This window comes from Siphateles boraxobius, unplaced genomic scaffold (assembly GCF_051911475.1).
Source record: "Siphateles boraxobius isolate OS27281-9 unplaced genomic scaffold, OSU_SipBor_1 56, whole genome shotgun sequence".
Lineage (NCBI taxonomy): Eukaryota > Metazoa > Chordata > Actinopteri > Cypriniformes > Leuciscidae > Siphateles > Siphateles boraxobius.
The window spans coordinates 235275-250553 of record NW_027509182.1 but is presented as its reverse complement, the minus strand read 5'-3'; the positions used below and the strand labels follow the sequence as shown (position 1 = coordinate 250553).

General features: G+C 45.6%; 2 protein-coding genes across 2 annotated transcripts in view; one reads left to right on the top strand and one right to left on the bottom strand.

Annotated features, from left to right (window-relative positions):
* cldn15b (claudin 15b) overlaps positions 1 to 15279 on the top strand; it is a 129313-nt gene that overhangs the window by 73345 nt on the left and 40689 nt on the right. The gene's annotated exons all lie outside the window — the stretch shown is intronic.
* LOC143714884 (uncharacterized) lies at positions 5280 to 9800 on the bottom strand. Its single transcript, XM_077206307.1, has 6 exons — positions 7596 to 9800; positions 7159 to 7442; positions 6718 to 7052; positions 6104 to 6523; positions 5835 to 5989; positions 5280 to 5711 (listed from the first exon to the last, which is right to left on the bottom strand). Exons 2-6 carry the CDS (start codon positions 7268 to 7270, stop codon positions 5447 to 5449), a joined length of 1287 nt encoding a protein of 428 aa, XP_077062422.1. The 5' UTR covers positions 7271 to 7442; positions 7596 to 9800; the 3' UTR covers positions 5280 to 5446.

The following is a 15279-nucleotide window of genomic DNA, read 5'->3' as shown; positions in this document are numbered from 1 at the left end:
AACAAGAAACAAGAAACCAGACAAATTCCAATTTCAAACACACACTTTCAATATTTTTACTTCAATGAAAGGTTAGATTTTTGCAATTTTTTTTAATGAAAGATCAAAAGGATAAACAATGCAGATTTATTTTTTACAGGCATTTTCTGATCATATTTATCAGGGGCCCGATTAATTCTGACCACCAGTGTAGGGTCTAGCATACATGTTGTCAATTTAGATGATTTAACAGGTTTAGAAAAATGTTCCTCTCCTCAATGAATGAATCATATTTTTTCTCAGGGAGACTACAATGCACTGCCTGATATGATTTTCTCACTGATATTATCAATCTTGTAATTAAAGAAGTTAATGTTTATTTTCTTCTAATAGAGTTGAAAAATAAGCAGATCTAGAAGCTTTTAAGGCCTCTCTGTACACTATCGTGCTCTCTTTCCATGATATGTGAAAAACCTCTAGTTCCCTTTCTGTCGATAAGGTCAGACGTAGTCGACGGTCGACTGAATGGGGATCTCGCTAGAGAGCCTATCCTCTTCGAGTACTATTGAACGAGCCAATGTAATTGGCGTGCGTGATTCACATCACACACTCCGCCCCCGCGGCGCAGGTATAAATACGGAAGTGGATGCACGCACTAGTTGCCTTTCGCTTCGGAGCCGATCGTTTGATGTCTCTGAGAGTGCTGTTGTCTACAACGAGCGAGTGTGTCGGTGTTCTTCAGGAAGACTCTCCCAGTGCTGGTGTTCTACAGCGCGAGTGCAGCGGTGATCGCGAGCTTTGAGCTCTCAACTGCTGTTTAACAGCAACAAATTTCTAAATGTTTGTGTGTGTTGATGGCTGGTTAGAGGGCGGAAAAATGAGTGCTTCACTGTTTCAGTTCTCTGTTCAGTGTTGCCGCGGTCATTCCCCTGTGTGCTCCGGCACTGGTGACGGTCCTATTTTCTGAAAGAGCAATCCGGGTGCGTTTGCGTCTTTTTCAAGATGTCATTCCGCCCGTGCGTTTCTGGGTGCGGTCGTTCCCTGTCTCTCTCTGATGGTCACAACTGTTGTGTCACGTGTTTGGGCTTACAGCACGCTGAGACAGCTTTTGTGGACAGCTCATGTTTTCACTGTGGGAACATGACTGTCGCAGTGTTGAGGGCGAGACTCGCCTTCGTTAAACGTGGAGAGCGAGTCCCCATTACCATGCCCCACCCTGCACGGGTGCTGTGTGGGATGGGTGACCGGAGGATAGTGTTGGATGTCCCGCCCGGTAACCATTCCCTGTGGGCTCCTCACTCCTCCCTTCCACTGCAACCACTGGAGCCTCCTGTGTTGTCTGCTGGTCCATCTGTAATGGGTGGGCCAGCGGTTTCACTCGGGGCTCCCCTGGAGGACAGGACGTCGATTGCAGCATCGGAGGGTGAGCTGACTTCTAGAGATGATGACTCGGCTGCATTGTCTCCCTCCGGGAGTTCAGTGTTGCCCGAGCCGGATCCGTAATTATCAGCTATGCTGAAACGGGCCGCTGAGGCTGCCGGGCTAGAGTGCAACCTCCACCGAGTCCCGTTCAGTCTCGGTTGGAATCTGGAGTTTGGTGTCTTGGGGCGGGCCGCGCTGGTTCTCAGCTCGCCGCCCCAGTGCCTTTCTTTCCCGAAATGCATGGAGAGCTTATAAGGTGGTGAACAGCATCTTTCTCTGCCAGAAACTGCCTGAATAGCTTTTCCCCCTCATTACCCTTGATGGAGGAACGGTGAAGGGTTGCGAAGGGTCCCTCCATTGGAGCGGTCTGTCGACACAGGTGCACCTGTGTCCGGCGGCCGCTGCCTTTTGGGGGGATCCTCGTCTCCCCCCTAAGGCCTGTGAGTTTCGTCTGTTCCAACGGGCAGAGCTTACAAAGCCTGTGGGCAAGCCGCTTCCTCTTGCATGCCATGGCGTTGCTGCAGGCTAGGGCACCCATGGCATGCATGAGGGTAATCCAGACCGTGCGCTCATAGGTGAGCACCGCACTGCATCCGACCTCACCCTCCGGGGCACGAGTGTCGTAGCGTGCGTGATCGGTCTGGCGATGTCCAACGTGGTGGTCCAGTAGCGCCTTCGTTGGCTCAGCCTGGTTGGTATGGCGGATGCGGACAAGGTTCGGTTCCTGGTCTCCCCAATTTCCCAGGTTGGGCTGGTCGGCGACGCAGTGGAGAACTGCATCCAACAGTTCTCTGCCGCTCAAGCGCAGACGGAGGTCATCCGGCACATCCTGCCCCGGTGTCCAGCTGCTGCCTCCACCCGCCGCCGGTGGCAGCTCCTCCGCCTGCTCGTCGCCGTGGGCATTCCCCGGCCGCCGCTCCTGCAGGGCCTCCGCAGCAGCCTCCACCCAGGCCTCAGCATGGAGCCGGCCGCAGTAGAGACGCCCAGCCTGCTCCAGGCGCTGCCAAGCCAGGTGGCAAGCGACAGCGAAAGCATTCCGGAGTGGGCCGCCCAGGAAAGGATGAGATGCTCTTGGAGTGGCACGATCACTCCCTCCCCCTGGGTGAGGGCCGGGTGGAGCCTTTTGTTTGTGTGTGTGTCTGTTCCGCCGCCGGCTCCCTAAAAAAATAAAAAAAAGCGGAGCAAGCGGTACCCACACTTCAAAGAGATAGCAATTTCATCTGTTCCTGGGTCCCAAGAGGGCCAGTCTGGCGGGTGTGACCCTGTATAGCCTTACACCCCTCAGCTCCCCCTTGGTCGACAGCAGGCAGCTAGGTGCGTTCGAGGACCCGGTCATCCGCCTTCTCACGCGCCCCCTGCCGCTAGTGGAGACAGGTAAGAGTTGCACAGCACACTAACTCCACTCTCTCTACTTTGCTGCCCCACCTCAGGCTCGGCTACCCCGCTCAAGTCAGTGATAATCATCACATTAGGTGTTGAGCAGACATGCTCCTGAAAATTCAGTGATATTCATCACACCGAGTGTTGAGCAGTGCTCCTGACTTGTGCGTGCTTATCTTATCCTGCTGGCAAAGGATTTGATATAGCCGCTCCTCCAGCCGGTACGAAGGCCAGTTGTAAACTCGTTGTTCGTGCTACTAGGTGGTGGGTCGTGACCATCTTGGCCCAAGATCGGTCTGCAGCTCCGACCTGAAAGACATGTGCTTCAGATCTCTACCTTCCGCACCGCAGGCCATCCTGTGTGTTGCGTGTAAGGGTGGAGTATCAGTACAGTGTCCTTCCCCTCGAGTGTTCCAGAGCCCGTTGGGTCTTCAGGTCAACTGAAAGAGAGTAATCTCGCCCACGGGCTGAGTATCTCTTTTCCAGTTTTGGAGATGGACTCGGTCTAACACGTCTCTCCAATGAGAATGTGTTGAGCTGGTGTTTGAAGTGAGAAACGGTCCCACTGAAAGAACTTTCAGAGGCTCCTGGGGTATATGGTAGTTGCAGCCTTTGGCTTCCTCCATATGTGACCGCTTCAGCGCTAGCTTCATGATCGAGTCCCGAGGTGATCGTGGCAGAGCAGCTCACCCTGTGTGACTATAGTTCATCCCGGTCTGCTGCCAAACCCTCTTCAACAGAGGGGCCATGTACAAAGGGCGTGTTTTAACGGGGGCCGGGGCGACCCTCGACTACACGGGCATTCGTGCCTCGAGTTGTTAGACATTGTGACCGTTGCGCAAGCTTCCCTTGCATGTCACAACTCACCCGTCACCTCCTCCTTGGAGTCAGAAGCTTCTGAGGACGCTTTGTTCCACTCTTCCCGCTCCACTCAATCGTGCCGCCATCGAGCCTCACGACAGTTATAGCCAGGGCAAGTGGAGACTCCATCCCCTGGGTCCAGCTGGGTCATGACCATTCCGGGGCCGCTCAGTTGCCCCTCCGGTTTCGTCTTCCTGCAAGTGTTTGTATAAACCGAGCGGACTACCCTTGGACAAACACTGGCTCTCAGCTGCCCCAGGGTCCCGCAGAAATGCGTTTAACCCCAGTGAGCCTTCTAAAAGCGACTGCGACTCATGGTCGCCTTGCGCCTGCTCAAGTCAGTGAATTCATCACACTTCATTTTGAGCAGAAATGCTCCTGAACCTCAGTGAAGTTCATCGCACTCAGGTGTTGAGCAGCAATGCTCCTGTAGCTCAGTGAGTTCATCACACTCAGGTGTTGAGCAGAAATGCTCCTGCAGCTCAGTGAATTCATCACACGCGGTGCTGAGCAGAAATGCTCCTGTTGCTCAGTAAAGTTCTTCGCACTCAAGTGTGAGCAGAAATGTGACCGATCACGGAAAGTAGGGACACAAGTCGGTTTTGGGGCATTTTGAGTTATTCACAGATTCTGAAAGTGTAGTCTCAAAGCTTTCCAACGATGTGTAACACATGGAAATCTGATAATATTTGGAGATGTTGTGGCCATTTGAAGGTAGGCACACAAAAAAGCTAAAAGGGGAGAAAACAGCCTCAAAAGATTGTGCAGTTCTCACCTCTCTCTGCTGCTGGGAGTGACAATAGGGCTCATTTACATCTCATTTAGATAAGCCATACCCCCTGTAAAGCTCCCCCCTGTAAAGCTGTAAAGCACAGGGGGGAGCAAAAAGGTCAGGAAAATGTGCCATCAAAGAAAAAAAAAAGTTTGCAAACAGGTAATAAATAAATGTCTCTTAGCATCTACCGATAAAACTGTATAGGCAACTCTTATGTACACTGAATAAAAAATAAGATAAACTCTAGAGAATGTTAAAATCAGAAACAGGATGTGCTATGTGATTTTATATATATATATATATATATGCTGGGCAGTAGCTAATATTAAGAAATATGTTGTGCTTTTACTTTTAAAAATGTTGGTAACGTTACAGTTAATGCTTACAAACATTGAAGATTTTGAATACAGAAGTTACATTTGTAATGGTGTATTTTCATTTAGATGTGGTATTATTATTTGTGCAGTAGCTAAGATTAATTACTGCATAAATTAATTAAGATTATTAAGTAATAAATTCATTTTAAGACAGCATGGAATAGATTGTAGAATATGCTGTTAGCTATAATTTGGATGGTATAGTACCATGAGCCACAATTAAAGTCTTGTGACACTCATGGCAGGCGTTATTGTTGTTGTTGTCGAGTTTCTGCGCGCCGATTGCTTTGGGCCGGGCCTAGTCAAAGTCCAGGGCTGTTTTTTAGTCCCCGTCCGTCCCTACATACAGTATAGGAGTATGCATCAGAATAGATTTTATTGCCATTGTCAATGAAAGGTTTTACAGACTAGGAATTTTCTTCGGTGTACTCATGCAACATGAAACACAAACTTTTGCTAATGATAAAAAATAAGCAATAAACTGGTTGATTGATATATTCTTTTTTTATTTTCCATAAGCAAATCAATCAAACATTGTTTAGAGTGCTTTTCATACAAGAATGTAAAACTAAATTCAGGTGGTTGGTTGATAAAGTGACATTGCAGGTGTTGTAAACAAGAAAAAAGGTCTTTGTGACACAGTCCAAAGAAATTACATTCGCATCCTCTTCTGTGGACTCTTCTGTGTTGTGACCCTTGGCGCTGGGCATGTGATGTCTCTTGCCTCGTCAGCACAGAATGGCCTGATTTTTTCATATAGATAGTTCTGCCTGTCAATTTTCAGTCCAGGTGGGGCCAGGACAGGAAGACCGTCGACAGGGGGCAGATCTGCTCCGTCGCGCAGTAGCTGATATTCGACAGGTTGTGCATCACGGTGACTTTTTGCAAGCACCACACCTGGTCTCTTGGCTTCAAAGCTGTGACAGAAAAAGCACATAAGACATTTTAAACATGGCAAAGTATTTTCTTATAAAAAAACTGTCATGTGTATGTTGTTGCTATGTTATATTGTATGTACACAATGTGAAAGTTTCAATTACCTGAAGTGCTGATAACTCTTGATCTGTGGGAGTCTACGGAAGTGGCGAGTCAGATGCTGCTGCCAGTCGAAGGTCTGGACTAAAACTTTGCCCTCTGCCGTTCCAACAAGCTGTGGGATATTGAGGCGACTCACAGGAGAGCTGTTTTCCACAACCTGATGACAAAAAAGAGAAGAGAGGAAGAAAAAAAAAATCTTCAGTTAAATGTTTCATTGAAGCAGAACAGAAAACAGCACTGAAGTCATTAAAGCAAAGTAAAGTTAAAGTACCTCAGCGATGTCTGCCAAAGTGTTGACTCTTGTCTTCATGTAGGCTTGCTTGATGAGTCCAAAGCCACAGTCAGGGGAAAACTTGGTGTGGCCAGCAATAAGGAAGTGGATTTCAATTTTATCGTGAAGCTTGTGTCCAACCCGCCAGGCAAGGTACCAGAGCATGAAGTTGTTCTTGTTCTGCCCACTGCAGTTGTCACAATGAAGATCCACCTCTGTTTCTCCAACTCCAAAGTTGCAGAAGAAATGATGCATGTAGCTGATGACTTCATTGCTTCCCTTAGTAGATGACATGCCTTCATCAATCAGGTAATTCACCTGTTTCTGCAGCCCTTCACATGAAACACCAAATAGGCCACATTTCCGTGGGGTCAGGAAGTACATTGGTCCTGGCTGGAGAGGGTTTGAGGGAAAGTGTAACTGTAGGAGACAGAGGGAGAGAGGGAACTTGGATTAGATTAAATTAAATTTGCATCTATTCATAATTGTCTAATAAAGATAAACCTTACTATATTGATGCTATTCTGCATTTGCACTATTTATTCTCATGCACCAAATCGCCCTTTAAGGGACATTAATGAAGTAAAGTGAAGTAAATGTGTGTGAAATATTACCTGCTGAGCAAAATCAAAACTGTTATGCATCCTAATCTTCTTGCTTGCTGGTAGGGATGGTCCAAAAGACAGGTTAGAGCCAGAGCAAATCTTTCTGCAGGCAGCAGTCATGTCGTTGTACACAGCCCTCTCTTTCTGCACAAGGGAAAGATGATCTTGTTGCTTCTTTACTGCTTCAGACTTTCTATCATCTGGGAGGTTTGCACTTCGTATCAGCTGCTCGTTATTGCTTTGGCACTGCCAGCAGAGATCTGTGCGTGGCCGGCAACTTTTGATGTGTGGGAGAAGTCGGTTCCACAGTGCTTTGAAGCTGGTTTTACAAACTGCACGCTCACCTGAAAAACAGATATTGCTTATGGTTAATTGTATTGTAATTGCTAATAGTGCTCCGCATTATTTCACTTTATAAGCACTCAATTTTAAATCAATGTTTACACATACCAAGCTCCTTAGCAGACTTCACGTAGAGACGCCACACTGAGGCCTTGGACACATGAGTTGGCAGCAACTTCACATGCCAATCCTTATGCCCAGGCTGTCGGCCAGGCAGCATGATGGCATTGTCTTCTGCATAGTTTTTTATGAAGTCCACAACTCTGTTGATATCCTCAGGGCTGATGAACCTGGCTGGTGGACGTGGCAGTGAGTGCTTCTTCCTCAAACGTGGTCTTGCCCCATTCTCCTCATAGTGTTTGACTATATCAGCCAGGGTGTCTCTGCCAATGCTGAAAAAAGGGGGGAAAAAAGAAAAAACGTTTAACATCATGGTCTTGCTAACAGGCATCTTGTCACCTATATCAAAATGTATTGTACAAATTATAGGTACTTTTACTTTACTGAAGTAAATTTTATGATGAATACTTTTTACTTTTACTTACTTTAGAGCTTGTATCTGTACTTCCTGGTTTAGTCTTGTTTTAGTCCTGGTTTAGACCTCACAGTTAGTGGTTAGACCTGGTTCGAGTCAAAGGATTAAAAAAATCCTGTACATTAAACTCTTCATAAATAAGAGAATTTTACTTTTGACTTATAATGCACATTTTACGGCTACGTATACTTTATACTTTTACTTAAGTAGGAATTTAATCTGATACATTTACGATTACGTTAGTAAATCCTTGGTAAGAATATTAAGTAGTACTTCCTCCACCACTGGCTAAAATTATTAGCATCACAATCAATTCAAGAATGCTAACAGGCAGGTTTACCTGGGATAAGTTAAGTCATTAACACCAGTCAATTCAAGCAATTGAAGCATTATTCAAATTAATAGCAGAAGCTCACATTACCATCTTAAAGCTCATTATAGTAATGGGGGTTTTGGCAAGTGATATGGTGCTAACGATTAGCAGCTAACGTTACAACTAAAACGACAGTCCTGAGCTAGCTAAAAACAATAGGTAGGTATTGGAAGGTCTAAACATGGACTAAACATGAGCTGAACTTAGAATGAACTTAAAACGACTAACTTTGATGTTTATGGAAACTCACCCCATAAGAAACAGAAAAGTATTCTTGCAGATCTCGTTGCCTCCAATGAAATAAGTCGTTCGGGCACACTTTCTCTTTGTCGGGGTCTTCTTTGTGGATGTAACCATCTCCGAAGTTTGCACTGTGCGTCTGTTTGCCTCTAAATGTCCAATAATTCGCATGTCCTGCCACTCTTTTTCCGCAGCTAAAGAATCCAGCCGTATGTTGTACATAATGTCTGGAGAAAGCTTCTGGCTACAAGACTGTCTCCCATGCAGAGAGTTCTCTTTTCTCCTCGTGTAACATTTACAGTCAAAGTTACGGATTTTCCCCATTTCTCTATCTATATCCCCATCAAATGTTACTATCGATATAGCCTCTGATATCTTACGGTCCAACTCGTCTGACGCCAGTCCGATACATTCTTCCTCGTCTTCATCTTCGCTCAGTTGTAGATTAGGGATATTATTCAGTCTTATCATGCCACTTTCATCGTCGCTCAGATCGTCTTCAGAATCAGTGAACGCTTGTTCATAAGCATCCGGCTTGTCGAAGAAGTACTTCAAAACATTTTCATTGTAACGGCCACGGTTCAGCTCGTCTGCGACATTCTTTGCGGCGTCCATCTTCATTGAATTTTGATATCAGATAGAGCCGGCTAGAGCGCTGCATAATTAAGTAGCCACGCTGTTGGGGGGCGGGGGCAAAAGCGCCGGCGGCTATTCAGTATGGAAATACACACAGACAATGACACGCCCCTACTGCATGCTAGAATCTCCGAAAAACAAGCCGATTTCAACCTCAAAATGTACGCTTTTGAATATACCAATACTGTTATCTCAAACATGGAGAGGCTTCTTCATGATCTCAACTAACAGATTCTGCAAAAAAGCGGAAATCACCAATTTTGGAAAAAAACGCTTGTTTCTCATTTTGCTCGCAAGTTGTGCTGCCGACTTGTGTCACTGCTTTCCGTGACGGGTCACAAATGCTCCTGAAGCTCAGTGAGTTTATCACACTCAGGTGTTGAGCAGGAATGCTCCTGAAGCTCAGTGAACTTATCACACTGAAGTGCTGAGCAGAAAATGCTCCTGAAGCCCTTTACATGTTGTGTTGAGCAATGCTCCTGTCTTTTTGCGCCCGTCGCTTGTACCTACGTGCCAAGTCAGGAGAGGAACAGGTCTTCATAGTTGCCCCTTATTGGCCCACTAGACCTGGTTCCCATCGACAGCCTTCCTGACTTCCCCTGAAAACTCTTTCAGGGACGGGGAACGATGGCACACGCGTTCTTCCCCCGGAGATTCCGGGCGGTCTTACATCTGAACGCGGAGGTTCAGGTGGCTATCACAGGCATGTGATAGTTACCATCACTTCTGCGAGCACCCCCTAGAAATGGGTAGCGTGCTTACGCCTTTAGAAGTGGAACCTAGTCGTTGAGTGCGTCTTCTCTCCAGAGGAGATCCTGAAAGCTTTTCGATCACTTCAGAGCTCTCTTTCCTGCAAAATGGGTTGGAGTGGGCTGTTTTCCTTCACCCTCAAAATGATGTTGCCTCTGTGTTTAAACGACGCTCATCGTGTTGCAGAAGTGTGCAGAAGCACGTTCTGATCGTCAGATTCCTGAGGAGCAAGGTCTTGTAAATCCTTGCGTCCCTCTTTATCCTCTTGGGCCTTGTCCCTGGTGCAATGCACTGCAGAGACCGCCCCTGAGCCACTGCAGGCAGTGAGTTAAAAATTCTGTTATGTCAGTTCTCCTGCTCGCGTGGTCTCTACTAGAGGGTAGGGACTTGCTCGCTTTCGGTCAACGTATTGTGCCTGGAATCTGGGCCGGCTAACTCTCGCAAGCTGAGACCCCGGCTCGGATTGTGCCCAAGGTTCCTACCTCTCCCGTAATAGGAGCAGGTGGTGAGCCTGCAAGCGCTGCCCTTGAGGAGGCAGATCTAGCCCTGGCTTCTCTCTCTGTTCGCTTGGACGTGTACAGAACGCAAGCCATAGACCTCAGACCAGCTCTACAAATATCTGTTGGAATTCAGCAGAGAGGGAAGGCTGTTTCCATGCAAAGTCGCACTAGTGCTTGCCTTCATTTCGGAAAAAATCCGAGATGCAACATGTCCACTTAGGTGTTGAGCTCCTCTATGATGAGTGTAAAGTGCTCCGCCTGGGCGTTGACGATATCCTTTGCTAAAACAGATTCTAGAGTTGGGGGCTGGACGACACCTAGTTGAACCGCTGCTTCCCGTGGGCTCCCTTCTCATGAAGCCAGTTTCACCGTGAGCCCGGTTCAAGTGTCGGCTTGCTACGCCATTCCCCTCCTATGGACTGGATACGTGCGCCTTTCTACTCCAGTTGAGTTCCCTTAAAATTTAACCCTGTTGAGTTCCTCCACACCCCTCCGACGTCGGACGTGTGGAACGTCTGGTGTTAGGCCTACCACTCGTAAGCAGTGTGGAACCTGTGTTAGGCTGGGTCCATATGTTGCGGTCCCTACGGCGACCCCATATGTGTATTCTTCCACGATACGGCTCCCTGCGGTGAGCCCGTGTCTTCCCTCGGCAGAGTCTCTCTGCCGTCACTGTCCGGTGCTGGAGCCACCCCAGTGACATTCCATATGACTGCCCGGTTTCCCCCCCAGTTCATATGTGTATTTTCCATGTTGCCTCCCTCTGGGTTGGATATGGCTTCCGCAGCGTCCCTTCCTTCCAATGTACGGGGAACGCTTTCCCAGTGGTCCTGTAGGAACAGCAGTGACTTCCCTGGCCTAAGCCCTGTCCTTCCCCGCCTTAAATTTGCGGGGGCATCAGGAGGCTTTGGTTTAGGCACTGGAAGGTGGCAGTGTTAGTGGCGTTTTCAAAGGTTATCCCCATTCAGTCGACCGTCGACTACGTCTGGCGTTATCGACTGAAAGGGAACGTCCTGGTCGCGTATGCAACCCACCGTTCCCTGAAGGAGGAACTGGCAAATTGGCAAATATTGGTGCAAATTGATATAGATCTATATCAATCCTATGCCCTATTTTGATTCAAACTATCCTGACATTCTGCAAAAGGGAAATTTTAAGTGTGGGGTGGATGGAGCAAGCATTATACGCTGTGCAGGTGCCACAATAATAACCCAGGCCAGGATAGTAAGCCAAATTCATCCATATACATTATTTTATTGGGCAAATTCCCTGTATCAAAAGTCTGCATGCTCTATAAAGAAAAACAAATTTCGAGGTTATTGTCAGATAGTGAAGTGCATGAAGTTTCTTTCGCGGCCTTTGCTGCCGCGGCCTTCGCTGCCGCCTCTGCCCTGGCGTTTCTTGTTGAAACAGTCATGCAATTTTGTTATGGAGAAGAATGGCTTCTTGCAGTGCTTTTAAACCTATTAAGCCCACTGTCTTCCCAACATATATTGTCCCTTAGTAAACCATATTTGGCAATTGTTACCATCCCCCTTGATAAATGACCCAACTCGTGTATCAATCTAACATAATGGTGTTTGGATAAAGTTTGCAATCAACACTAACCCAAACGTTGTCCTTGAGCCAAATTCCCTCTTGACATCTTTCTCTGCCTCTGAAACAAAAATATTACTTAAAGCCACAATCACATCCTCTTATCAGAGTATTTGAAGGGCAACGGCCTGAAAAGCAGTGTATCCTACTTTTCAGGCCTGTTGTTTGGTCTTTTAAGCCAGTCATCTACAAACATTTTCAAAGTCATCAATTGTTTCTATCAGGTCAGGTTGTGCTGTACAGACTTGGTCAATGTCAGTCAAACAACATTCTCCTTCTTTGTTTCCAATAATCATAAATGTGAAGGACTCTCTGGATATTTTGATATTGACTTAGCCAATATGTCACTTTGTTGTTGCTGTCAAATCTCAACCCACGATGGACGGCGATCTTCATAGGCGGACAACCCACGATGGTTACGACGATTCTAAGGGCCCATACACTTTTGGGGCCCCCAGAGATCGATTTTATTAATGGAATGGGTGCCGTAGGGGGCCCAACCTCATATTTTTTCACAGGGCCCAATATTTCTAGCGGTGCCCTTGTACACACTATTCAGGCAGAATATTAGTACCCCAAACTAACACATACAAGACATAAAGTGCAGTCCCCATCACACACACTCATACTATCAGTGGGGATTTCTTTAAGACTACAAGGGCAGCTCGGCTTCCCTTACAATGTCAAAAAATTAATGGTCAAATATGTACTATTGTGTTAACATTTTATTTACTAAAAATTTGTTAGAACACGTTCATCTCGAAGACGAGTTTGTTCAGAATCAGCAACATATAGCAGGTCGGCTGACTCGATTTCCTTCTCATACATTCCCAGAGGGTCCGTTGACTTCAATGGGGCTGCTTTAAACAGTTTTTTTCAGTGCTTCGAAACTAGAGGGTCATTGGATAAATTTGCGATGTCCCGCCCACGGACGCTGGGGAGAATGGAGGAGTGGGCGGGGCTGGAGTCCGGGCTTCTGCATGATGATTGGAGGGTCTGTCCAAAGACTGCTTCTCCTTTTGATTGACAGCGATTTTGTACTATAAAAAGTCGCTGACGGTGAAGCTATTCGAGCTCTCTGTCCCATCGCGGATTTTGCAAATGTAGTCGAAAGACAAACTGCTGCAACCTATTTCTTGATATTTGGTTGGTGAAATTGCTAGGCAAGTTTCATCATACATTTCACACAATTATACACCACATTCCTTGTTTCAGTTTAACCTAATTCCCACATTTCCTCCATCAAGTTTAATATATTTTTCTTTGATTGTTTGTTTATTCATTCATACAGATATATATATATATATATATATATATATATATATATATATATATATATATATATATATATATATATTGTAGCGACAATGACTTTCGTAGGGAAATGATTAACTCAAAGGGGGAATAATATTCATGAGATGATGAATATGTATTATCGTATACACAAATTAAATTATCCCAAATAGGGAATAGACTAGACCTCACCGTATCTGAACAATTAACACGATTGCTCGTATTAATTATTAATATAGGTCGGTAAAAATCATATAAATTATCAGAGTAAATTTTGATATGATTCAAGTTCAGTTATCACACAACCTGTCCGTCCAGCGGACGTGGAGGAGAAGACTTTCTTTATCACAATTTACATGCCGGTACACAACGAAAACACACTTTCCTGTGGCCACAAGGAAGGATATTTTCGTGTCAGGCACTTTAGATACTTCAACAGTTAAACAAAATAGAGCTTGGAGCTTAAATCGACATTTTCAGGGACTTCAAGTATGGAACAATGAGACAGATTCAATTCAAAGGATTATGGAATTTAATAAAACAAGACTAAAGATTACATAAACTACTTAAAATCACGCAGGAGTAAATATGCATAGCAAAACAAACAATTAGAACTAAACAGAAAATGATGGCAATACGAAATATTGGAGAGAGAAAGTTAGAGGGTGAGAGAGAGAGAGAGAGAGAGAGAGAGAGAGAGAGAGAGAGAGAGAGAGAGAGAGAGAGAGAGAGCGAGAGAGAGAGAGAGAGAGAGAGAGAGAGAAATCTTCTCAGGACAGAACAGTTCAAACAGTTACTTCAAAATGAGACCCAAAGGCTTTTTAGGAAGTTCTAGACAACCTTAAAAACAGCATTCTATTTTAGATTATACTTGCATTGATATGGCCCCTTTTGTGCAGCTGGTTTGAAAGGAAACGTAGGCTGAATGTCCGAAGTTTCGTTCGGACGGAGGTAGATGTTGCGATCTCTTCAGCTCGTACGACAGATGCTTAATCTTAAATTCGTTTCGTTCGTGAGTACACTGAACGAAGGAAAACTATCAACTGAGGTAGATAACGGAAAGAAAACTTAGATTAAAACGAAATTTAGAAAGCAAACGAAGAGCTCCGGTTGGAGTTCTTGTTGAAGAAGGGAACCTATCTCTGGCGTAGGACTGCACAGAACAGAAGTGGCGCTTCATGTTTAAAGGGAGCAGTGGCACGCCTTTCTCATGTGCCCGATCCAATCGGTTGGGAGGAGGCGTGGCGGCACACTTCGTTCCGGTCAATGTACAGAGGGGACAGAACTGAATCATAAAACATTTCTAGTCTAGTATTAATAAAAGAATGCATCATGTTGCACTTTGGGCTAAGAATTCGATACCATTGAATTTCTTGGATCATAACAATACCACACACGGTACTTCTGTGTGCTAGTAAGATAAAGATACATGATTATTCGTGATTAAACGCACATCACATATCCTAAAGCTGATGGTTGTAGCAATGAAAATCACATGGGAATAGTGCAACACCACAAGAAACATTTTATGCAAATATCGAAACATTTAACAAGGTATTTTATCTCACACGTGGTCAAAATTAGTGTTTCTGTGTGTGTGTTTGTGGGTGTATGTGTGTGCGTGTGTGTATAAGTTCATCTCGTGGTTGGTGAACTTTTGCTCATCCCCGGCGGGGGCGGGGGGGTTGGGGGGGGGGGGGGGTGGTCGTTCTGTGTGTGTGTATTCTGTGAATTTGATGAGTTTAACATCAGAATAGTGGTGGACTCTCTGGTTGCACAATGTCCTGTTTGTGAGGGGCAATCTTCAGGAGGGGGACCCCGGGGAGTTTGCACGCGGGATCCCTAGTTAGAGCAGCGCCTTTTGGTCACATGTCGCCTTTTGGTCACATGTCGGCAAAACCGGATACTGCTTTGTTTATTCACTAGTAATTTAATCACATGGCAGCCACCCATTTGCTGGTGTGCCGAAGGGAGAACAGTGGGGTTATGTTTGTAGATTAGATTGTCAGTAATTGAATTAAAATGGCAGAACTGGCCATCTGCTTGCGGTTACAATATATATATATATATATATATATATATATGTGACCGGTCACGGAAACTAGGGACACAAGTCGGTTCTGGGGCATTTTGAGTTATTCATAGATTCTGAAAGTGTAATCTCCAAGCTTTCCAACGATGTGTAACATGTGGAAATCTGATAATATTTGGAGAAGTTGTGGCCATTTTAAAGTAGGCACTTAAAAAAGCTCAAAGATGAGAAAAAGACCTCTAAAGATTGTGCAGTTCTCACCTGTCTCTGCTGC

Excerpts from the sequence above, each read along its gene's own strand:
- LOC143714884 (XM_077206307.1), bottom strand. The coding sequence starts at position 7,270 with ATGCTGCCTGGCCGACAGCCTGGGCATAAGGATTGGCATGTGAAGTTG. Across the intron at positions 7,053-7,158 it reads GAAGTCTGCTAAGGAGCTTG|GTGAGCGTGCAGTTTGTAAA; the intron begins GTATGTGTAAAC and ends TCTGTTTTTCAG. Across the intron at positions 5,990-6,103 it reads CTTTGGCAGACATCGCTGAG|GTTGTGGAAAACAGCTCTCC; the intron begins GTACTTTAACTT and ends TTTTGTCATCAG.